Consider the following 25,709-nt stretch of genomic DNA (forward strand, 5'->3'; position numbering starts at 1 on the left):
AAGTAATTACTTAATCAAGCATCACTAATGTGTGAGGATGAGTATATAGAAATCCAGGCCGGCTCCTTTAAATTCCCCCAAGCACACCCATACCCTCCCATGGGTTTCCATGGCAACACCTTCCAGGGTTCAGTATATGAGGCAATTTGATTGTTCCTTGTAAAATAGTGTATAATGTATGGGCCTTATTTTAATTCCAGTCTGGCGTTATTGATCTGTCTTTAATGATAGTTAATTAAAGCAATCATATAATTGATAGAATCTCATCTCTGTTTATCACCCTCCTCTGACTCTCTCTCTCTCTTTGGCTCTCTATTAATAAAAATCAAGGAGAGGCATTAGTATCCCACACTGGTACACTGAAAAAAGAGATGTTTACTATCAGTGGCCCTTTATTGAGAGGATTCCTGTTCCTGTTCAATCAAGAGAAGGTGATCAGATCAGTGACAGTGATGCAGTCAAGATAGGCATTATAACCTCGGTGACCTGAGACAAATACATAACTCTTGATTATTTCACGAACCCCATCTAAGAAAAGGACATCCCAGGCTTTACCTTATTTTATTCATTTGCTCGTTTCAAATGAAGTTGCGCAACCATATTGAGTTTTTTTCTTCTAACAAATATGTTGACTTTGAGTACAGTTTAAAGCCCCAACATCCGCCCATATTTCACAGGCCATTAACAAGTTTTGGATCCAAGGGACTTTCTTCTACAAGATCAAATATCACATAAATCCACTCTAATCTGAGACCATGGTGGGCCGCTTACTCACTGGAAGCATCACTTTCATTTTCCCTTGCAGACTGCTATGGACATAACTCACATCTGGAGCTGCAACTGATGATTTCATTTCAATAGCTGTGTTTTCTGGCTAATCTTTTAGCCTATGACATATAAAAAAAAGTAGTGGAAAAATATTCTTATACCAGCTTTGTTAGAGGCAAAGGGGATATTCTCAAATGTCTAAATTTGCTTAACCAGTGGTATTACATTTACAATAGCTGTTTCATGTAATACATCTAAAACATGCATACTTTATTCATGTATAATTAGCATTTTCTATGTTTTTAAAATGTGTTGTGGCATCCTTGTCAGGTCATCCTTTCTAAAATACACCAAATAAATCACAAGTGATGTATTTACTTTTTAAACTTTTAAGATCACTGTGAGACAAAACTACAAGAAAGAGTAATTCTGTGATAATTTTTTATGCTACCAGCTGCACTCTTCTAACTGCAAAGTGAACAAATCTTAGGAGGAGACCTTTATCTGATGTCCTTGTTCAGCAGGAGCCTGTGATTTATTTGCCTCTGCACCCACAGCTCTCCATGACCCAACAGACCCTGCCCTTATCCTCCATGCAGCGAACACTGGCGCATGCAGCACACCCTGCAGTCATGGTGCAAGAGCTCCCTCTACTGCGGTCTGCTGGTAACAGATGGTTATATCCACCCAAACAGATTCAGTAACAGTGCTTTCTCAATCCTTGTACGAGGGACATTCCTGTGAAACACAAGATGGCATGGGTTAGAAGATGCAATAAAAAGTCCAGTAATCTCACAAAAGTAGTTTATTGTGCCTCTTATTGTTTATATGGCTTTTCTTTGTATGACAAGAGTTGACATAAACAGAGGGTAGACAACACCTTGGCCATGTTGAAAGAACAAAAACATAAGAAAACATAATCTCAATGTTCTGCCTGCGTCGCCGTCACTACATCGTGACAGCCCAGCAGAGAGAGAAAGGATGAGGTCATCACACAAGAGTTTTTTTGTGTGACAGCACCATGCCGAGGACATCCACCCAATGACTGAAAACCTGGTAAAGCATTCGCACACACATGCACGCACACACACACACTCGCACGCACACACTTAACAAAAATGAGGAGATTTGCCCATATTCAGAAGATGGGACCACTCGCTGCTACAGAAAGAATGTTCATATTGCTTTAAAGAGAGACAGAAAAAACCTCTGTACTGTATATCAGCCGTGTTTTCCCAGCTGATCGCCTACTGTGACATTTTGGCAATAAAGAAATGATACATGAGAACACATAATCCTCCGCTCTTCTTCGAAAAGAAGCGAGAATATACACAAGAAGACAAGATGATATAATGGCTTTTGGGATGAGAAGGCAGTTTGCTGCATGGATGCCAGCGTGAATTCAGGCAGGGCGGTGAGGATGATGATGATGATGACGACGATGACGACAATGATGATGATGAAAGTCTGCCCCGTCCCTCTGGAGAGTCAGACTGGCATCCAGGCTGTTTTTCAGACTTGTCACCTTCTACGTACGCACAGAGGGGGTTGAGAATCCACACATAGTCAAGAATACACACAAATATTGCCTGTTTCTAGCGTGCCTGAAAGCAGCTAGGGTTTGGTCCTTACTGAAAAGCCCTGAGTCTGATTCCAAAATGTCTTCCATAAGGATTCCTGCTTTTACGGCTTGCATATGCCTTTAATCGTTGATGCATACGATGCTACTATGTGTGGATGTTTTTTTTTTTTGTATGTGTTGAATGTGTGTATTCATCTACTGACATCATCGGGGGAGTGCTCTAAGGTTGATTGTATTCGATGTGTTGATGCTGTCATGGGTTTTTGTCGCGCTAACGGAGACGCGCGCTCACAGACAGTAGCTCTACTCTTAGCGGGGGAGATGTGCCTTATGTTGATAGAGGATCACAAAAGTGCTACATATATGGTCAAGTCTAAATCTCTGTCCTGGTTGGCACATCTGCTACCGATGAGCGTAGAGTCAAAGGAGTGTGTGTTTGTTTTTTTTTATGTGTATACACTGTGGGTGAGATAGAGGGTGTGTTTTTTTTTTTTTTTTAGTGCATGTGTGAGTGAGCACTCTGCTGTGAGGATTGCTGGATTGTAGCTGGAGTCCCTGCCAGTAGTCAAAACTCACGCTCCAAAGATGACTTTTCCTAACTTTGGCACCGAGATACTTACTTCCTGCATTGACAGCATATGTTGGCTGCAACAACAGCAAAATAGAATAATGCCAATTCCCTGATAACAGAAACTGATTAAGTCACTGCAACAAAACAATAGTCCTCTGCGTTGATTATCATTGACATCCACAGTGAGCCAAAGTGCTCAAAGAAGCCCGAGTTAAGCATATGTAGCTGTTAAGGAAGACCCAGCCAGTTCTGATTACCCTTCTTTCCTTCTGAATATCTTCTCAGGAAAGCTCTTCAAAGAAAAAAAAAAAACAAACAAAAAACTTGTCTAAAGGATTCATATATAAAACCAGAATAACAAATAAAAGACAAAATATAATGGTATATAGATATGTATGGACTTATTCATAAACTGAAAAAAAGAAAAAAAAACTGAAAACAATATTCAAAAGCAATAACCACAAAAACAAAAGATTAGCATACTCAATTTGGTTTTGCCCTGTACTCTTGTTTTCTTTGTGAGAAATGTGCTTGTTGTAATCCATTGGAAATCAACTGCTCAGTTTCTGATGCGTGGTTGGCCGATCCCCTATTTAGACATAAACAACAATAGTGGGGAGGAGAAAAAAAAAAAGTAACATTTAGCTTTCTCAAAGAGGTTATGTTCTTTTTGTCACGCTAACTTCCCTCGTGGCTACGCCAGGAGTTCATATGGTTTACTGTCATCTCTCCTTGACTTAATGTTTCTGCAGTTCACTCGTCATTGACCGTGTGGCCTGAGATAGAAGTGTCTGTACACTTAAGGCTCTGCTGTGTTCTGTTGAGGAGAACACAATGATGTGCAGTTAAGGAGAGAGAAAAGGGGGAGGGAGGGAAGGCCAGCATTTTCTTGAGGTGGGAAAGTGAATGAGGTTGTGCTGTGTGTCTGCTGTACGTATATAAGTGTGTGTGTGTGTGTATGAAGAATCTGTATGTGCATGAGTGTGTCTGTGTATGAAATGCTCTGTTCACTGTGCCCTCCCAATGAGGCCTTTCCTCGACCCATCTATGTTATCCAAAACCCCCCAGGGCTCCCCGTCACTGTCCGAGCCCCTGTCTCGCTCCTCGTCTCCCGCGTCGTCGTCGTCTTCGTCCTCCTCCTCCGGCGACGGCTCACTGCCGTTCTCTGTGGCCCAGCTGTCGTCCTCATCTTCAGCCTCCTGCTTCAGGACCAGAGCTGGTGGTGGCGGCGGCGGCGGCGGCGGAGGCGGCGGGCTCTCGTTGGACTCTGTTTGGTCTTCGAAGGCCTCTGGGTTCTCGAGCATCTCCCTGATCAAAGGAGGCATTGGCCCTGGGATCTCCATCTTCAGAGTGATAGCTCTCTCTGCGCCTGGAAACAGAAAGGTGTTAGCAGATAGTTAGTAATCACTTGTCAAAAACACGGCTGTAATAGAAATAAAACACCAAAAGGCTGAAGCCAGTAGAAATTCTTGTGCTTCGCAAATTGTTTATGGGAGTGGTTAGAAAATAAGATTTCATTCTAGCAAATTACTCTCTGCATACTAACCCTTCGTACTGATGCCCCTGAGGTCGGTGATCTTCATCAGCATGCGTGGGAACATGTGAGGTTTGTTGGGGCGGCGGCGACGGGCGTAGATCTTCAGAGCCTCAAGTAGAGGCTCTTGCAGCTTATCCACTTTCTGGGGCTCTTCTAGATCCATGCGGTCTGATAAATAATGCAGAGAAGATGTTTTTTTTAAAACTACAGTTTCACATCTTCTGTTAAAATACATGAACACATACATATAAAAACAAACAAACACTCAGATTCTCTGCATTACTAATCCTGTTAAAGCAGGGACACAGTTACTGAAAACCAGATCCACTGCAGCCACTTCCTCTTTCCAACTGATTGAATGGTTGTATATGTGAACGCTGCAGTACCTCCACAGATGAGGCAGATGGCACTGAGGAGGCCAGTTTCTGTGTCATCCATCTCCAGGGGTAGAAGCTGGCCAGCAAAGGCAAACACCAGGTCTGTAAGCGGTCCAAAGCCCGCATTGTGCATCTGAGTCCGGTTCAGAGTCAGGCCATCGGAGAAGGTCATAGTGTCCTGTTCTGGAGTGTAGCGTGTGCAGATTCTCAGCATCTACAAATCAAAGAAAGTGGGAAACTTTATTAACACGAAGCAAAATAAGATGTTAAGTTGAAAATATTTGCAGTAAACAGCTATCAGCTCAAGATGTTGTGCTGTTTGTGTTTAATCATTCTCGCTCAGCATTTTCTCAGCAGCCTTTTACGCATTACCACTTGTGACCACCAGATGCCAGTATACCCTTATCTCAGCAATGAACTTTTTTTCTTTTTTGGTTCTTCACTCATATACAAAAGTGAGAGAAGAGGACAGCAGGATACAATGAAAACAATGGCTCCTCACCAGTATGTCCAGGCAGGCTGACTTCAGTAGAGTGATTTGGTCAGCGATGGTGAGGGTGGTGAAACCTGGCAGCCGCTTGGCAAATTCCACAATCTTGATAATGCATTTGGTGGAGAGCTCACTGAACTTGTCCCAGAGCCCCAGATCTAGCTGGACACGGTGGTCTGAGCTGGAGTTCTGAACACACACACAAAGAAAAACCTCACAGTTCAGCATGTACCAGAGGCAACCATGTTTGCGTGAAGGGCGAGTGTGTATGAGCCTCGCAACACATTTACATTTTACATCAATCAAAGGGGAAAAAAAAAAAATCCATTTACATGTTGCATCAATCATTCAGAGGCCACACAGATGGCTTAATGGGGAGCTGAATTAGTTAAGCCACTGCTATGTTGGGAAAGCTACGGTGAATTTACATCTTTGCATGCGATTCGGGAGTCCTCGGTGACGCGGTGGCTTGGAGAATGTTGCCGCACACAACACGAGCGAACAGCAGTGTAGGATGTGAGTTTATGCGTGCGACTTACGGTGGTGTATTTGCCCAGTTGGCAAAGTGAAGGGAAGGTTTCTTGGTGAGCTTTGCTGACTTTATTGACCAATTCTTCGAGCTCTCCACTTAGCTCATAGCTCTCGGGAAGCACCACCTCTTCCTTCACGTCCTTCTTCTTCTTGTTTCTGTCATTGCGTACCGCTACACAAAGAAAAGAAAAAAACCAGTTAAAAGGGAGATTCACAACTGCTTTGTATGAAATCCTTTCTTCGTGCAGTTTCAGGAAATCATCTACGAAATGTTCATTTTCGCTTTCTGTGATGACATTTGAAAACATGCACGGGACTCATGTTTAGTGTCTTTCACTACTGCCAAGGACATCTTGCATGCAAGTGGAAACCAGAACTCAGTAGCAACAGAGGCTGCTCTTAACAGCATTAACATATTTCCTTTAGCACGGCACGGACACTGACTATCTCCTTCTTATCACCCGCTCTCTTCCTCGTCGATCTCTCTATCCACTTGACCGGTGCGCATGAGCCCGTCCACTCTCTCCCTCTCTGCCTCCTCTCCCTCCTCCTCCCATACTTTCCTTCCTCTCAGGATATCCAGTAATAGCAGAGGCACAATGTGATCCCGGTCTTAACACACATCCCACACAAACATTACACCCACATACATGTCCCACGGGCTCTGTGAAGGGCAAGAAACTGCCACACACACAGACGGCCTGTCCGACGCACAAGGTCGAAATAAAGACAGTGCAAAACTGGGTCATTTTGAGTTCTGCAAACAAGTGTGAATACTGTCGCCAACGTCTTTGTCAAAACTTAAAATCTTGTTTTCTCCTGTGTTTATGAATGAATGCAGTGTCTGTGCTGGCCAGAGGGGTGAGGTTTTGTGGTGAAACAGGAAGTCAGATTTGTTTTGTGAAGCGATTAGTCATATGATTGGTACAGTGCCCAGCCTCGCCCTGATCACCACCCCTGGCAGGCTCATCATCTGCTTCTGTCTCTCTGCTACATAGTTTCCCAGAGTCTCTGACTTAACATTAAACGATGAATAAGAGAGCCTACAGAGCCTCTGCAGCCTGATGCGTGAGTCTGTGTACACATGTGATCTTGGGTGTGGAAGTGAGTGAATATTCCGGTTTTAGAAGTGGGTTTCTTGGTTCTTGAGTCCTAGAGGGCTCACCTTCCTTGGACATGCCGACCTCAAAGCACTTCTGCAGCCTACAGTACTGGCAGCGGTTGCGTGTGACCTTGTTAATCTGACAGTTCTTGTCTCGGTGGCAGGTGTACACCATGTTCTTCTGGATACTGCGACGGAAGAAACCCTGGAGCATCAGGAAGCAAGAGACAAAAGGGGAGAGGGCAAGAGAGAGAGTGTATAATATAGTTATCAAATAAAGGATGTGACATTTAACCGTTTCTCTTCCCCATCCGCCCTTCGTTCAATCCCCTTCTTCTGAACCGAACACGAAATAGAAAATGAAATTTTCTGTTTCACTTGGGGTTTTCGTTTTCTTTCTTTAAAATAATTCAACTTTCACAGTAACCGTTACCACTGGCCTGTGCCACAGATCCTCTACGAGGCTCTTTCCTTCTTCACTTTATAGGTAAGTAACTAATCATTCTTGCTACCCTGCGTTTTTATGGCTGTATGAAATAAATCCAGACAAAGCCGAGCTCAAACGGCTCTGGCAGGTTCTTCTCACCTTGCAGCCCTCGCAGGAGCTGACCCCGTAGTGGTACCCTGAGGACTTGTCCTGGCACACAAAGCAGGGTTTGTAGACACGAGGTGGAGGAGGTGGAGACGGAGAACTGGGTACCATCTCCTCTGAGCTGGTGCTTTGGGTCTCCACCGCTGTGGACAAGGGAAAAAAAAAAGAGAAAGACAAGGCACATGAGCACATGATTTGTCACTCATCAATGTCCTGCAGCTACTTCTCAGTCTAAAAATGCCACATGTCCACTCCTCCAAGCTTTCGGTAGCCGACTGCTTCAGACGTGATGTGACAGCTGACAGAAGCTCCTTTCAGTTTTCCATTTAATTTGTGAGAAAAAGATACTGAGTAACGGTCATGTTCACTTGGTAAACATTTTGCCCGAAGCTGGATTGAGATGTATTATCACATTTTTTAGCTCGTTTCTCTGTGGGACAACACTGATAAGATAAGAGCTAGAAAAACAAAGAGGATATAAACTACGGGTAAAAGTTTCTGTTTCCTGGCACCAACTACCACCCTAAGGGGCAGGACTCAGGGCCTCAACTGGAAAAATTAATTGTACAGTAAAACAAGTGAAGAATCTTTGCCTGACAGCAAAGACAAAACTTTTTTTTTTTTTTTTTTACAGCAGTAAGCAAGAGTGCCACTGACTGACAGGTTCCCTGATAAGGATAGGTAACAGAGTGAGCTATTGAAGCCAAGAGTCAAAGCTGGCTCTTCCTCATTCCACAGACTGACAACAGCTCATGCAGACATCTTGCACGCACAGAGTAGGCACATAGCAAACACACAGGCATGCAAAGCCGGTGTGCGGCTCTACTTCAACCTTTCAAACTTGGACAAAGCTGTGACGTCAGTGCCTTCTCGAGTCACATACTTGCTATGGTACATTACACTTCATTATATTCAGAAAGTGGACCCCATATGGGTTCCTTTGGATGTTCAAGTGTGCGGTGTATGGATTCCATACTTCCCTTGAGAAACATAAGCTGCTGCACACATATAGGACCAGACCCTCGTCACACATGCTAGTCTGCACAAACTCATGGACACACATGTGGCCCCCCTCGCCGGCCCCTCACACACACTCACAAACTTTCACCCTTGGTCACCCTCTAACTTCAACCCCCAACTCTGCATCCCACCACCCCTTGACACACAAACCCTATTTTTCTCTTGTTTCCTGGCCCTAAATTCCTCAGTGCAGCCCTGCCAGGTTTTAACAGAGGCCTAGGCTCGTAAGGCGGCCTATAAAGGCGGTCCCATGGCTGGACTGGAGGCCCCAGCCCGGCTGGCCTGCGCTTTATTGGGACTCAGTCACCTTGGGCAGCTATTCACACCACCAGCTGTAGCTCCCAGCCCGTAAAAAAAAGCCAATCATAAAATAAAAAACAGGGAGGCTCTAAAATTCTAACTTTTACTGCCCCCACCTCCCCCCAGCATCTTCAATGGAAAGCACAGAGGGCTTGCCTAAACTTAACCTACAATCCCCCCTCCTCCCCTCTCTCACACCCAAGGCTGAGGCAAAAACCACCAGCTTGGCTTTTTACTAGAGAGGGGAGACTTCAAAAAGAAGAAAAAGGGGGCGTAAAAAGAGGAATTTGATAAAAAACAGAGGAAGGAGCGGGAGGGGGGCTTGGGGGGGTTGGACACAGTTGCTCCTGAGGGCAAGTCTTGTTCAAGACCAAGTTGACCATTACTACCACTTCTGCTACAGCTGCTGTGACCGGCCTGCTGCTACCCCATTAATGATAGTAACAGAAATATGTCAGACATTTTTCATTTGTGGCCTGCTGCACAGACATCTGTTTTTCATATGTATTTTATATTTGACTCTTTCGAATCTACATTCAAATTCCTCCTTTGAAAGCCTCACTTTGCTGGAGGCAAAGATGTTTTCCATTAGTTTTTAGAGCAATCCCAAAGCCAAATGTGAAAATCAATCTAAAACCTGAAGTTTACGCCCGCTGAATGTTTCTACAGTGGTTCACATATCTCCTTGGCCAGAATGTAACAAAGCGGCAGGGTCAGTGGGAGAGCAGAAACCCTCTGAACGTGCCATGAACCAGTGTGTTTATGCAATAATAACAGCAGCAAATGAGGCTCCAGTCCGAGCGCTGACAACCCCTCAGAGAAGGACAAACCATATGTGGCGTCAAGTAACGAACACTGACTGACACCGTCTAAATGGATAAAGAAAGCGAGTCAAAGGAGAGAAAGTCCGTCCTGGAGAAAACTCGGACAGCGGCGATAGAGAAAATACATCAGGCTCTGTCAACACATTGAAGCCGGTTGCTGCCAGAGAACATGACTCCTGAACCCGCCTCACAGACTTTGCTTCATTCAGCCTACTTCATCCAAATCCCCTGCACCACTTACCCCAGGGCGCCACAGTGAGAGGGCCCATTCAGGCAGCCACCCTGAGCCCCTTTTCCCAGTCTCTTCAACTCAGCTCATCACTGTTTAGAAAACAAAGCCCTGTGAAATGAGAGGCCCTCCTTATCAGCGCTTCGAGGCCTGGGGCACCATTTGCATGACAATCCGCTGGCCGAGGCCTGCGAGCTGATGACGGACAGATGAGATGAGAGGAATGGGATAGGTGGGTGGCTGCTGTTGAAGGGGAGGGGGGGATAAGAGAGGCAAGAAGAAGGGATACTTACGTTATCAGTAGCCACTGTTCGCTTCCTGCTAAGTATCAGTTTACTCCCTAATCCCTTGTTCCAATACTCTCTGTGCACAAGTGGCCCAGCTGCACTGACCAGACCTAATCCTCTGGTCACATACACACACAGATACTATTCACTGGCTACAAACTACACACACACACACATACACACACACGCACACACACGCACACACACAACCAACTGCCCCACCAACACTACACTAAAATGCTTCAGCCTGAGTGGGATGTGCAGTACATCATTCTCCACAACCTCATTAGATGTGAAATGTAACTGCACATGACAGAAATAGCTGTTTAGCTGAAGGTGACTTCAACTAGGTCAATTGCATTAAATTCTAGGTCAAGTCAACCAGGCCAATCAACGTCCCTTTAGGATCAACAGATACAATAGAAGAGAAAAAGAGAGAATAGGAGGAGATATAGAAAAACAAGGGACTTTCTGATAACACTGAAGCTGCCTGCAATTCACTCAACTGGAAAGGGGAGTGTTTCTAATGTATGTGAGCAAAGGCATGACTGTGCGGCTCCTGATTTGTGTTGCAACACACTGCTTTTAACTGAGCAACATATGACATTCTGGCAGTGTAACAAGTATTCTTTCACAATAGGCCTGCAGATTGTGTCTACGTGACTTGTTGGTGTGATTGAATCTTCAGTGGGACACTGCTCCAGAAGTCTAGTCTTGGCATGTGAGAGAGAATCCAAGGGCTGTTTCTGTCTTAGGAAAGTGTAAATACACGAGCATTTGGCACACAGACATTTGTAGGTGTTTAGTTCTGGGTTTATGTCATTTGTGTGCAATTCCAGCCAGCGGTGCTGCGCTGCACTCTATCTGCAGCCTATATTTCACTTGCAAATGCAGGACTGTTTGTAACAGTGCGCCAGCGAACTCCAGTGTTCTCTGTCAAAATATCCTCCTGGATGTGTGTGTGTGCGCGGCTCATTGTGTCCACGTTTTTTTCTGTTTGTGTTAAACTGCAAGCACGGGCATGTGGAGCCTTTGTCTCCATCTCTACCTTCATTAAACAGCCGGCAAAGCTTGCGTGTTCTTGTCAAATACACTGAGCAGTAAAAGAGTGTGAGACTTTGAGGCAGTGTGGGAGACAGGGGCACACAGTAGGGCTCACTGTGAAAAAAGGGGTGGGTAGTGGGCAGACAGACGTGGCAGAAGGACAGCAGATTGAGAGAGGATGGTGAACAGTGGGCTGGGAGAATTGCTGGCACACTAGGTGGGGCCTTCGAGGGTGCCTTTGGCCCTGTACACCATGGCAGAGGCTACTGCACCACGGGACACTGACTGAGTGACCGAAAGGTTTCCATGAAGAAGTGGGATTCATGAAAAAGAGGAAAAGAAAGTACCACACCCCTGTCAGTGGTGCCAGTGCATTTCACTCTCCTTCTCTCTGTTTCTCTGCCCACGTCTTCCTGCCATCATTTGTAGGCTTTTGCTGCAAGGTCCCACACAACAGGCTCGTTTCCTTCCTCTTTTCAGTACCAGTCTTTCCGGAGGATCTCCGTCATTGCTTTTGTAGCCACTTCTCTGTGTCCCTGCTGCTACACCTTCTTACATGTTCTCTCGTTTCCCAAAGGTCAAATAATACTGCTACTCTGTTCAAGCTCTGTTGCACACAGTTGAGTCACCTGCGAGCTTTAAAGTGGGAGGTCCGTGGAGTCTCTATTGTGTGAGTTACACAAGCGCTCACAATGGTATCTGCCTACAACTGAGAAAGAAATAAAGAAAGAAATAGAGAAGTAAAAAAAAAAACTGTGAGGAAGGTGGGAGGAATTCCTGAGCGTGTTGACAAGGAGGGGGATGCTTTCATTAAAGGTGATGAGCAGTAGCAACGCCTTTCAACAGCTGTCAAAAAGCTCATTACCTGGGCTCCCACAGACAGACGGACACGCAGGCCTGTAAAGAGGCCCTGCTAAGCTGTCTTTTGAAACAAGGCCTATGAGAAAACAGTGTTGCTGACCAGGAGATGGCTCAAGTTTGAGCAGTGAAAACACAAAGTTGGCCAGACATTAAGACACACACACACACACACACACACACACACACACCCACACACACACACACACACTCCTCCAGGAATTTACACCTTTCTGTCAGAACCAGCAGAAAGTCATGAAACAGAGAGAGACACGAACACTTATGTGAACGTTCATGATGCACACATACGATCTGACACACGTGTCGAGTAAATACAGTTTGGATTGTGCTCATAGCTGCCGTTAAAGCTAATGACAGAACTCTGGACCTTTGGAGAATGACACAATGCGATATGGCACACAAACTCCTGCCAAAACGCACACGCATACACACACTTTTATCTAAAGCCGCCCCCCCCCCAGCCAAAAAAAGTGTACAAGCAGAGCAGAGCAGGAAAGGCAGCAGGTGGGATAAGCATGTATCCTCAGGGCACATTTTAAAAAGTGGAATTACCCTTGCAGTCTGGTGGTGCTCTCAAAACACCCTTTCTTCTTTACAGCACCTCATAAAGGGCCTTTTGATATTTTCTTGATGGAGTCGGCCAAGCCAACATTTGGCGGCAGCAGGCACCCCCCCCCTCCCCTTTTTCCTGCACCACACAACCTTGTCAAGAAACACACAAGTTGGCTTCAAACAGACAAACTTGTCAACGAAGCTGCCTGTCCCCCATGAACCCAGCAAAGTAAGTTTCCTTCAAATGTCCTTGAACAAAACCTGAGGAAGGAGGTATTAAAAAGAGAGGAAAACTTGAAGGAAATGCAATTTCAATAAAAGGATTTCAGTTATTGCGCTTTTATGACTCGTGCAGGAAAAAGCAGACAGTCAAGTGCAGTTCTGTGGAAAAAATGTGCCCCCTCATCCCCGCAGTGAGCTCCAGCTGACTCTTCATCTGCCCACCAGAAGCCAGAGAGGAACACAGCTCACCTCCAGTGACTGGAGAGTGAACCCAAACCTGGCAATCCGGCACAGGCCTGGGCCATTGATCATGTCAAGAAGACAGTACAACTCGCGGGCAGGTGAGGAAGCAGACAGAGAGTGGAGGGAGGCAGACAGGCGAGGTGAGGAGAGAAGAGAAGGGAGAACAGTCATCGAGGGAAACCCAGAGTCTTTGATCCTTGGGTCGTTTCTCGTCCTCCCAGACTTCCTCTCACCATCTGTAGCCCTGGCTCTCACCTGTCTGTCTCTGGCAAGGCCACTAGCGCTCGTTCAATTGCTATTGCTTCCTCCCCACAACAATAGAAACCTACAAAAGTAGAAGTAGCCCAGCCGTGGCTGCAGCCCCGCTCTGTCAGAGGAAGTGAAGGGAAAGGAGGATAACGTAAACAACAACAGTAGTATTCACTCCAGCTCACTGGGGAAGCACCGCAGACCAGAGCGTGCAAACGCAAACCTCTTATTGGAAGGAACAAGCACACCCACGAATAGTAGTTCGCAGTTCATTCCCACTCAACATGCAAATATCCATGCCAAAGCGTTGGTGCACACCACGCAAAGTTTCCTCATGCCATTTCTCTATGCCTTACATACACTGCAGCTCAGTCACTGATTAAAAATCACGTTGTCGTAACTGAAGTCTTTTCTGATTTATATGCATTTACAGCTATGTCTTCCTCCATCTAGTCACTTGGACAGACTTTAATGGCACTACTCAGAGAGGCAAAACAAAGACAGAAACGGAGAATAAGACAAACTGATCAGCAGTGGCACAGCGGCAAGGAAATGACTGTGGCTTTCTGATGTCTCAGTGATTTGCAATCCATGTACACGGTGATTTTTGAAACACTGGCAGTCCCCTTTAACTGGCACAAACATTCTGAGAAACTTCTGCTTTGAGTAGTTCGTGTAGCAGTGATGCATATCAGAGTTTTTCGCTTTTGCTTGGCAACCAACTGCCAGCAGGTTGCCCAACTGTTGTTTCTGGGCGGAGGCTGTCAGAACGCTGATGAGATACTCAGATTGGAGCCTTCGCTGTGATTCATTTCCGTTTGTGTCTGTCTCGAAAGGTGTCACAAAAGGAAGTTTATTGCAAGAGGTATGAGTGGGGCAACAATGTCACATTTTGACATTTTGACTGTAACCATTCAGCGAACATGAATACGTCACTGAGAAAGTAAGCAATGCCCCATTCAGTCAGTTCCTGTAACAGCAGTGTAGCCTGAATTCATTTAGCATTCCTGAACAAGGCATAAATCATCCAAAGCAGCCCCTAACACATATGCTGGATTGTTTCCTGTCTAACTGGCTGTCTGTCTGGTTGGTTTTCGCTCTGTGTTTTCTAGCGAATGAGGGATGTTTCTAAAGTGGAGCAGAAGCTGATAAATCCAGGCCTAATGACAGGATGGCTACAGCCAGCTCTCCTTCAGTCACACTTAATGCTGCAGTGAAGACGTGGACACATTATCTGCTGTTTGTAGCCACTGAAAAGCATGTGCTTTTTTTTCTGTGTCCATGCATGCCCGCTTGTGAGTGTCTGTCACGTGTGTCAGTGAGAATGCGCTTCTTGTGATTCAGAGCAAAACATTTACTGCAGAGGCCCACTGAAACTGTGAGTGTCTTTAGTAACCTCTTCAGTGTTGTTTTTCTGTCGTAATCTCATTTCAGAGGAACAGAGATTATGAAGAAACATATTTAAATAGCAACACTCCTGCAGTAGAAACCTTTTAGTCCGGATCTTGCATGTGTGAATTTTAAAGAGCCAGCACTGAGAATGTTTTGCTGTGAAGGCAACACAGTGGGATGAAAGGAAATATCATTACTGAAACTGTGCATCTTCCAAAGTAAATAAATTCAAAATCTGACAAAAACAGAAACAGAAACTAAAATAAATAAGCCAGTTTCCACAGCGGTACAGTCGACTAAGGACACTAGTGCACAGAAAAAGTAAAAATTGTGTGACCTGAGAGTCTTGGTTTAAAAATACGACAGTAGGCTGGAAGGAAATCTGATTACTGTCCAGCTGTATGTGAAATTCTTAAGATGTGAACACCTTCTCCCGTTTTCCGTGCTAACTTCTCCCAATAACCCGGTTTCATGTGAACTTGTAAACATAAACACGCACCGGTAGGCATCTGTGAAGTTCTCCGCTGACATTCATCTTCTTCCCTGTAAAAAGTCCCAAGCTGTCGGCTAAGCACACAATTACAGGCAAGTCAGCTTACACACACCTGTTCCTCCTCAGAGATGAAAAAATATACACAACAAAGACACACACGCTGAAATGGGCATGTAGACACACAAGCAAATGAACTAATGCAAGTATATACAAATGAACTCATGCACCATTTACCGAAAGATGGTCATGGCAGTTGCGCATACGCACATTGGCAGAATTTGACTAATGTCCAAGGGAAAATAACGCCAACGGGCCTCCCTCCCCTCCTTTTCGGCCAACTCCTCTTCCATCACTCTCCACCCCTGAGCCCAGATAATAGCTGTACTACACCAGCCGCTCACCACTCCCTGCCAAACACTGTCGGCTGCGTAAACACGGCCCATTCACACACACATAAGGGGGAGGACAAGTCGGGCTCGTCTGGGTTTCTAGTCCCGGCTTGGCTGTCCGAGGCCTCCGCTTCTCATAACAGCGAGCCCCTAGCAACACTCGAGCCAAGCTGTCAGTCAATAACACGGTGGTAACAGAACTGCTCCCTTCCCATTACGCTCACACATGGCTCCGTGGCTGACATGCACATGCTCCTATGTATAGTATAAACAAACATACATGTGCCAGGGTACATCACATGCTCGTCAGCGAAATAAACTCTCTCAGGTGCATGCATTAGTACAGCGCACACGCACGCATATTCACACGCCGTTTGCCAATTGCCCACGCCTTTGTACAAGGGAAAATGTGCCTGGCAGGGAAAGAGCTGTTCTCAGTAAACAGCTACAATAGCAGCAGCCAGACATGGGTGTTAGGGTGGGCAGCCACAATACCTCTGTGGCCAGCAAACTATTGTGAAAGAACTTACAAAAGTCCACATTTTTATACTCAGCTGGAGCTCATACACAGAGCCAAACTGTTGGCTCAGTTGCCTAATAACAGCCACTTCTATCACGCTTTACTCCACAAATTGTTAGCTGAATAGGATTCCTCGTAGTGTTTCAGAGTGAGCTCTCTTGTGAAATACTGCTAGGAAAATTCGCTAACATGGACAAGGGAACACAAACAGCCAGTCTGAGGTGACAGATTCGGCCTCCACATGGTGGCTGATGAGTTTTATTTACAGTGGTGTGACTGACGCTGCTCGGGGTCTATAAACTGCTATTAGAGCAGAGCTGGATTCCAACACAGGCCTGAGGAATCCAGCCTGGCACATTGTCCGTCTCTGGATTTGACACAGCAGTCTAGGTGCCCAACGCCAGCCAAGCAGACACGTAAACACAACATACGTTTGTCATATAGGAGTTCGCATACAGACTCCACACACGCAAGCACAGGTTGACACTTTTGTATTTATGCATAAGCAAAACCCCACATGAATGCTGACTTGTGGAAAAAACTTGAAGCAACTGCTAGGACTGAATCTGTTTATTTATAGGCAGCAGTGCCTATTAATGGGCTCAGCTATTAGTGTGGGCTTGAGACAGATCTGTGAACAACGTGGTGTGATACTGCAACACAAGAAGATCTTATACTGAAAATGGCTTCATGCTGTAAAAATGTTTTCCATGTTGCAATGTAATATTACACAGTAAATGTGATCGAAAAAATATATATGGTTAGAATTAACTCGTGCCAATATGTGGAATAGTTGTGCTTCATATAGCAGATCCATATTCATTCGACTGTAATTGTATAATACAAATATGAATAAAACAAAAGGGTCCCAGGGCTTGTATTATATGCCACAGTAACACTTTAATCCCCTCTATTTAACATTTATAAACCCTTTGAAACATCTAATAAATAGTTTATAATGCACTATAGTGCAGCTGCAGATGCAGATGTGACATTTCTAGGTGTTTACTAGTGAAATAAGGGGTCTCCAAACTCTATATCAGGTGCTTCTTTGATTACAGTTTGGAATTACAGAACAAAAACAGATCACTCTTTGCTTCAGTGTTTAGTACATTCTACTTAATAGAGATTTTTCTACTTCAAACAGCTCATTTAGTTGAGAGATTGTTTTCAGAGAAAAGTGAAGGTTTTTTTTTCCTCGATCACATCAATCGCAACTCAATGACCTTGAATCAGCTTAAGCATTTTAACTTGAGCACATTGTTTTGACTATATCTTCAAAGGATCAACAAGATTTATGTATGTATGACAGCAGTGACAATTTCTCATTAGAAGTGCAACCATGGTACTACAAGTCTCCTTCATTCTGTCTCACACACACATTACCTCCTAACCAAGATACCACTATCTATTCCCAGTCCTGCCCCCTCAGGCATTCTAATCTTTTAATTGAATCTTTTGTAATTATAATGAAATAACTGCGGACTTCTATCAGGGAGAAAATGATCGGGCCAGAATGTGCCAGCGGTCACAGGAAGCTCTTATTTCTCTGCCACTGCTGCTGAGATCTATACCCCCATTTCAATTAGCTCCTCAATTCACATTTGAGCAGCACATTAAGGGAAAACAAAGAGGCGTGTGTGCCTATGGATGTGTGTGTGACTGCACACATAGTGACAAATTGCTCAAGCAATCTGGCATGCAAGGCTGCTGGATGTATCGCTTGCGAGCATCACAATTAATATCCAAACGGTGTTCCAAAAAAAAAAAAAAAAAGATTGCGGTTCGAGTGTATTTTGGTGAGAAAAACACACTTTCCCTTCTTTTGACCCCAGAGAACTGCTAAACATAATTGCCTCATTCTTCTAAGCAAATGAACATTGACAGAGAGGGGATTGGTCTGCATAGGCTCTCTCAAATGGCTTCCCTGGCAGTTGACTAATTCAGTTCTCATTGACGTATGACTAAATCAGTGTCCATTATCCTTATGTGTGGGGCAGCTCAGATGTAGTACCAGCTCTGTGGCATAAGGCACTTAAGAGCATTACACAAGCCAAGCTGGTTGAAAGGGTCTCCTTTTCAGCGAGCTGACAAGGCCACCACACATGCAGTAGATCTGACATTGGCCAGGCCGTAGCCTCTGACTAACCTCTGACATTGAGGTCTTCCACTGGTGAACAAAAAAACAGGAAAACTGACCACACACTTTTAAGTCCTCCGATTGTCCCTGGCTAACGGCCAGCAGCAGTGACACTTATCACCGCAGGAGATTTACTGCCAAGACAATAGAACATACTCATTTGGTGCGAGATTTAGGGGAACGAACATTTTTTAGTTGCATTTTCTGCAGGTTATCAAAGAAATAGGGACAACTTCTTATAAAGACCCATGTCCTTTGAAATTAACTTCAAAGTGCATATTTGCCAACCACTGATGCCTCTTTTTTTTTTTTTACAAAAGGATAAAAACAGTTTTACCACAGTAATTCATTGTAAAGCATTATGCCAGGGCTAGGTGACTCTCTTTACAAACATGGCGGTTATTTGTGTGCAGAGTGCATGCTTGTATGAGTGTGACATTGGGAGGCAGACAGGTCCCTCTGTTGTGCAGCTGGGCTGGCTTAATGAGATATCAGACTCAAACATCAATTCATCAGCTTCATTGATGAGGACAATGAGGGGCAACTGCTTCAGTAAAGAGAGGCATTATGGCTCCTTGTGCAGGGATAGGGTGGCCTTGTTTACAAAGGTTATTGGGCACAGAGGGCTTGAAACAGTACACCACACCAGCCTGCACTTTGCTCTGCTCTGCTAGACTCAGCTCTCCTACCCTCGGGGCAGCCTCTCCGGACGTTTTATTTCTTGGACTTTTGAGAACACGAAAGAAGAATGTACCCTTGGAATTTGGAGGCTTAATTCTTAAATGCGTGCATGTGTGTGAATGGGTTAAAAGGAAGGCCACAGAGGGCCTGATTGATTAAATAAACAAATCTCATCTTGTTATCATCAGGGCTCCCCTTGCTAAGCAGAGCAGGCTGGGCTGGCTGGAGTCCCCTCTGGCCTCAGCCTCCACTGACAGGGCATCTGTCTTCATTAAAGCTCAGCCAGTGTGCATGACGGCCACTGAAATGCTGGTGTCTTCACGATTAATGAAGACAGATGACTACTCCCCCCCCCACCCTCCGAGAGGCAGTGAAAAGGAACAAAAAGCAGGAGGACGAACAAACAGAAAAAAGAAAAAAAAAACGAGACAAAAAATGTCACAGCCACCTTCAAGCAGCTCCCAAAAAACAAGAACACAGTGGAGCTGTTTATCTCGTTGCTCCATCTCCTCTTAGATTCTTGATTGTTTTTCCACTGTCATATCTGGCTTGGCTCCCTCCACACTTCTCCCACCATACCATGCTCACACGCCCCCACTCCTTTTCCACTCTCACACACACTCTCTCATAGCAATAGCAGCCCCCTGGAAGTGTATGGAAATGGACCCCAGTTGTTGTTCGAGTCAAAGCCTTGTCCGATGTCGGAGGCAGAAGAAGGGAGAGAGAAAAAAAATGAGGTGAACAGAGAAAAAGAGCGAAGAAAAAGCTGACCAGAATATCCCTCAGCTTTCTTTAGACTTTGCATTCTTATTTATTCATCCATTTATCCACTAAATAATTCATCTACTCATTAATTCATAGCTGTTTGGCTCAAGAGGAATATCATTATCCATCTAGTATCCAGCAGCATAAACAAACCTCTGACCTCTGAAGATTGCAGCAGGCCACACAAAACTTTTAACATCTGTGATATTAAGACGGGCCGCGTTTGTCGTTAACCTTTCATGAAAAACAGCAAACTTTCGGTGTCAAAGCCACACGATGAATGGACGATAATCCAAACAGAGTGTACCCAACATGTCAGAGTGTTTCTCTTGCTGTCACTCACCAAACCTTTTCCTCTTTCTAGAGTGCAGCACCTGGCAAGGTCAAACCTCAGGTGGTTCACATTGTCACTGAAACTTGACTCCATGGGCTCAAACTCATAAGTCAAACGTGGACACACCGACAGGCACACACAAATACAGAAAAACACAGACACACAGTGCAAATAATATCATAGCAGAGTTTCTTTCAGATGGCTGAGCAGCTCAAACCGGCTGTGAGGAGAGGAGAGGAGAGGAGAGGAGAGGAGAGGAGACTGTCTGTCCCAGTCTTTTCCTGTGCTGCCCCTGACAGCAGCCCCCTTGGCCGAGCCCTGAGGGGTAAACAAGCCAGCAACCAGAAAGAGAGGGAGTGAGAGAGAGAGAGAGAATGAGGAGGGAGACATGATTGTGTCATACAAGAAATCCAAACAGGATGCCACTTACACTGAACACTGGCACTGCCCGTCCAGGCGAAGGGGTCCAACCCCGCAAAGAAGGGGCTCGCCTTCCGCAGCATGCATGCACCGCGACTGGTGACATCATAGAGCTGGCGGGGGCCCATTCCCAGAGCCTCCATACAGTCGAACATGGTTGCCCCCCCACCCTCAGCAGAAATCACTACGAGCCCTCAGTCCTGCCTGTGTCCTGCCCTGCTTCCACTGCTCACGTCACTCTGCTGAGGCAGTGACAACAACACACACAGCAGCAACAGCTATCTGGATTTGCTACCCTCCCTTCCACTTATCTCTCGCTGTCACTCTCTCCTGCTGTCCTTTCCTGCCGATGCCGGAGTTTCCCTCTTCTCCCTCTCAGCTGGAATGCAGATCTGGTTCCTGCCTGGCTAAGCTGAGCGTGACTCTGACTCTCCACTTTCCCCCTGCCCTTGGGTGAGCTGCTCCCTGTCTGCTGTAACAGACCTAAATAACAGCCTCTCACAGCTCTTGCTGAGCCCCAGACACGGCGGAGCGAACCAACTGCCTCGGCATGACGCTCTGAGAGGGGGTGGAGAGACACGGAGAGAATGCCAGAGAGGGAGGGATATCGAGAGAGAGAGAGAGAGAGGGAGAGAGAGAGAGAGGAACCCAGGAGGGGGAGGGGGTTGTCCAGTAGAGCCTGCGCTGGAGGAAGAGCTGATCTGGATAGAGGACAAAACTTTTATTCCCATTCTTCTTCTCTTTTTTTTTTTCCCGGGCTGTTTTCGTGTTTCATATTTCAGCCCCAAACGCAAACAAACACAGCCACCCCCCTCCCCTTCCTCTCCGTCCATCGTCTCCCATTCAGATCTGTCTCTGTCTGTCTTTACATTGCACCTCCCCCAGTTCCCTGCAGTAAATATGAGCCCCCTTCCCCTCCCTTCCCTGAGCCCCCGTCTCTAATCATAACCATATTAAAGTCCAGCCACTGGCCGGGTGTGTATGTGTGTGTCAGAAAGAGAGCCAGAGACCGGGGAGAGAAAGAACATTGTGCTGTGGTTGAACCCAGAAACCAGATGCCAGGGTAAATCCCTCCCTCCTCTCTGTCTGTTTGAGGGAACAGAGGATGGGCAGTTCTTTTCTGTCTCTCCCTCTGGAAGTGCTTTAACAGTGATGAATGAGGGCTGCCTTGCTCAATCCCAGCAGTGCATTTACACAGACAAATACCCCCCAATATACAAACACACCATGTGCTTTACACACTTCTCACAGGTTCACTTGACCTTGTTTGTGATTTATACTGGTGAAAGCTCCGCAAAGAAACGCAGAAGAGATGGAGAGGTGTCGGGCAAGTAACGATTCTCATGCATTAAAAGGGCCTGAAAGTTTAGCCGTCGTTTCATTAAAATTCCACCGGCTTCTTCAACGCTGCCTGTTCTGTGTATCGATAAAAAACAATTCAATTTAAAAGATAGCACTGCCCTCACAGTGACAGTAAGTAAATCAAAGGAAATCAATAGGTGGTCTGTGGTCAATAAAAAAAAAAAAAAAAGGCTGTCACTGGTCCTAACTGTTGCTCAGCAGACGGATAGACTCTGGCTGGGCAAAAGCAAACAGCCTGATACAATGGGAGATATATGATAATAGAATGGCTTTAGTCTATGAGCCCTGCACATTCATCTCCCCCCTGTCAAACCAGTACAAGTGGTACAGCCCAGCAGGCAAAAAAGACACCATTTCCTGTCAATCTGTGCTGCTGGCTACGCTCTCCATAAACACACAGTGCCCTCCCTCCCTCCCTCCTTCCCTCCCTGTCTTCCCCCTCCTCTGTCTAACACTTCACTCTTTTTCCTGTCTCATGAAAGAAACCATGCTTTCACGTTTCAGGCTATTTTGAAGGATTTTCATTACAATGTTTATTGACCTAAAAGCTATCCCTTCAGTTGAGACTTCTTGTTTATTTTCTTAAGCTGGCACAAACACACACACACACACACACACACACAAACACACACAGACCATACACTCACTCACACACACACACACGTGGGCTGAAAACTCGCACACTCAATCACACAAACAGACACACGTTTAATAGCTCTTTTGTGGCATCGAACGGTAAACAACATCAGTAGTTTTTATGTTTCTTCATGCAGCTGTCAAGTCATAAAAGGAAGCTTTATGACAACAAGAATAGAACACTGAGACTAGATAACAAACTGTTATTTATCAGAGATGCCACTGCTAACAACAGTTTGTTGTTAAAAATGATTTTTTTTTTTCTTTCTCTGCTTCTCCACCCATTTACACGATTACTCAAAACACACAAAAAAAGAGAAAGTTCTGGTCTGGATGCATTTCAGATTAAATCATCTCTGCCCGGAGTCGCATTTTTATGATCCACGAGCATTCTTCTCACACTCGTCTTTCGTCTCCTTCCTGTCCTTTTTTTTTTTTTTTTTTTCCTTCCTCACTACTAGTTTCATACGCATCCTGGAAACTAAAAACTGGCTAATCCCCTGGTGCTCAAATGTTCTATGTAACATTAGCGTTGTTTGCCAGGGCTGCGCTCTGGACCGGTGAGCTGCAACACAATCAATTCATAATATCGTGTGCTCACATTCAAAGCTCTTTTGTTTTTGGAGATTTATGAGCCCTATCCGATTCCCCTGGTTTTGACATTTCTTTTTCTTTTTTTTTTTTATTTAAACTGTGTTTGAGACTATAACTCAGACCACTAACCCCAGGTTCTCCGCTTATTGGCAAACGTCACTGTGAGGCTGCGAGTCTTCCAAAGCTTCAGAGGGTTTGCAGAGTGAGTTTAGACATCCAATCTACACATACTCCATACTGCTGCTGACCCAGGCTGGTCCCTGCCTCCCCCCCCCTCTCCCTCCCCTCCCTCCTCCCCTTCCTTCCCCGGCCAGTGAGGTTGAACTCTAGAAGAAACCCCCACTGGGCCACTAACTTTCCCCCCAAACTTATCCTGCCCTCCCTCCTTCTCTGCCTCACTCTCTGGCTCACAAGTCTCTCCATCGCTCTCCTTAATTCTTTTTCCCCCCTCTGTTTCTGCAAATACTCTCCCCATTTCATCAAGTTCCCTATGGCCATTTTTTCCCGACTGCGTGATTTGTTTTAGTTGACAAAGTTCTCGGCTTTTGTTTCTGGTTTTGGAAATGTTTCATTTTCAGTGGCTGCCAACTTACTGGTCATTTTGTGTTGACTCCTGCTTTCAATCATGTTTAATTTCAGTGATTAGAACAGATTTGAACACATATTCAAAATGTCGTCATTTTTCTTTTCATATTTGTAATGTTTCATGTCTTTATCCTCAGAGTGGACAGGGATGCTCGGTCAGCTGGACCCGGTCTGCTTATAGCTCCACGTGGACTAGAGCCCAGTAAAAGCAGGCTTTTACTACTGTCTGACACGTTGATGCCGATTACAGATAAGACGTATACAACACATTGTTGCCACTTCCTCTGTATACAGTCATTCAGGTTCCAGCAAAGCCGTCAACCACGCAGCGGTGTGTGAGGTAATAAAGACAAGCCTTTGCGCTGAATGCAGCTTGGCGATTTTGAAAGGAATGTAGAGCTTTTTTCATTTCTGATGTGAGCATGTGTGCAGTGTGTGGACATGCTGAAACAGATTGCTGGTGATGATAGAGACACTGAACACCAGTCCAGGACGGCCTCCCACTACAGCCAGATTCAGGTTACCCCGAACACACACACACACACACACACACTCAAAAACACACCACATCCCATACAGTTTAGTTTTTTTGTTTAGTTTTTAGTTTAGTTTGAAATAAAGTAACTCAGTGGCAGAGGCAACAAATGGGATCCAGGCATCCCAAAATATTTTCAGTCCTTTATTTTGAGAATTAAAAAAATTATTGTTTACGTAATGTTGTGTTTTTGTTCACCAGCGAGAACAGAGCATAGTCCTCGCGTTCTTCTCCTTACATCCATCAGCTGCTCCATCAGCAGCAGGTTTTACACATGTTCAGCTCTGACAAGACATGTAATCTTATCCACTCATCTACCTCTCTCTCACAGTATATCTCTGGGAGATACCCGATGTGTCACCGGGGAGGGATGTGGGGAAAGTGGGGCACGACTTCTCAGCGGCAGCCATGTTCACCTCCGTTCACATGCTGGTCCCACCAAAAGGTCTAACAGAGCTACTTTTCAGAGCGCTATCACTCTTGGCCATCTTTCAGCAAAGTCTTTTTCACTCTCTGTCTCTTTTCTCTCCCCTCTATCTGCAATGTCATGACATTTTGCTACCCGTGTTTTGTGGAGAAAAAAAATACATAAAAAAAGTCAGATCTTTTAGCTGTTCGGCCAAAAATACGAACCCGCGTCCTGTTCTCATAGGCCCGCCCTGGGCCTGTGTGCCCTCCCTCGCTTTCTCGCCATAGCACGCTGTTCGTTTTGCACGTGCCCACAAAGGACTGTCAGAAGACAGATCCCTCCCATTTTTAATAGTAGCCTCTTTATCTTCATCTGTCATCATGTCAGAGCTGTAATACACTCTGCGGCCTCTCGTTTACCATCAACCTGTGCTGACTTTTTCGTACGCGTAGGAATGTAGACACACACGACCGCGCACAAACATTTAATGCACACAAAGTTGCAGCAGGTTTCCAGCACTTAGGGCATATTGGCTCCCAGTTGCAGAGAGGGATAATGAGAGGAAATCCAAGGTGAAGGCTGAGGAGCAAAAAAACAAAAAAACAGAAAGAGGAGAGAGACAAAAGAGCAAGCGAACTCAAGAGCGCATAAGCCAACAGGGTTTAGGTGGATATCATCAGAGAAGCAGATATTCCACTCACTATCATTTTCACAAGAACTCTTTCACTTGGTGTTCAGATCGTCAGGGAAAATAAAGCGGGACTTTCTGTCCATTTTCCCCAATCGTCTATTGAACTATGGCCAGCACTGGTTGAAAAATAGGAAGGGCGATGTGAGGGGAACTGATATCCAAAAAGGAGAAGAGCGCCTTAGAGAGCTGTCATCTTGAGGCTAGGGGTCGCCTAGGGAGATGAAAGCAGGGATGTCAGACGATGCAGAGCTGTTTATTAAAGCAGAGGAGGCTCCAGTCTCACTGATACATCAAGGACGCAGCCAAACAGCACCGCACATGCTGTCATCGCACACAAGCACACACAAATGGTCCAGTCCTAGCA

At 45.4% G+C, this 25,709-nt stretch overlaps 1 protein-coding gene across 3 annotated transcripts in view; it reads right to left on the minus strand.

Annotated features, from left to right (window-relative positions):
• Positions 1-1,558: 1,558 nt before the first annotated feature.
• rarga (retinoic acid receptor gamma a) overlaps positions 1,559-25,709 on the minus strand; it is a 42,701-nt gene continuing 18,550 nt past the window's right edge. For 2 of the 3 annotated variants that reach the window (XM_008288292.1, XM_008288291.1), the window contains exons 3-9: positions 7,545-7,693; positions 7,022-7,163; positions 5,865-6,028; positions 5,338-5,514; positions 4,845-5,049; positions 4,468-4,626; positions 1,559-4,290 (exon numbers count right to left, since the gene is read on the minus strand). In XM_008288292.1, the coding sequence (XP_008286514.1) occupies positions 3,929-4,290; positions 4,468-4,626; positions 4,845-5,049; positions 5,338-5,514; positions 5,865-6,028; positions 7,022-7,163; positions 7,545-7,693 (1,358 nt within the window). In that variant the 3' untranslated portion in view covers positions 1,559-3,928. Of the gene's footprint in view, positions 4,291-4,467; positions 4,627-4,844; positions 5,050-5,337; positions 5,515-5,864; positions 6,029-7,021; positions 7,164-7,544; positions 7,694-20,543; positions 21,047-25,709 lie in introns of those variants that run through there. The other variant, XM_008288293.1, reaches the window with a different exon arrangement.

This window comes from Stegastes partitus, unplaced genomic scaffold, assembly GCF_000690725.1.
Source record: "Stegastes partitus isolate 25-593 unplaced genomic scaffold, Stegastes_partitus-1.0.2 Scaffold551, whole genome shotgun sequence".
NCBI lineage: Eukaryota > Metazoa > Chordata > Actinopteri > Pomacentridae > Stegastes > Stegastes partitus.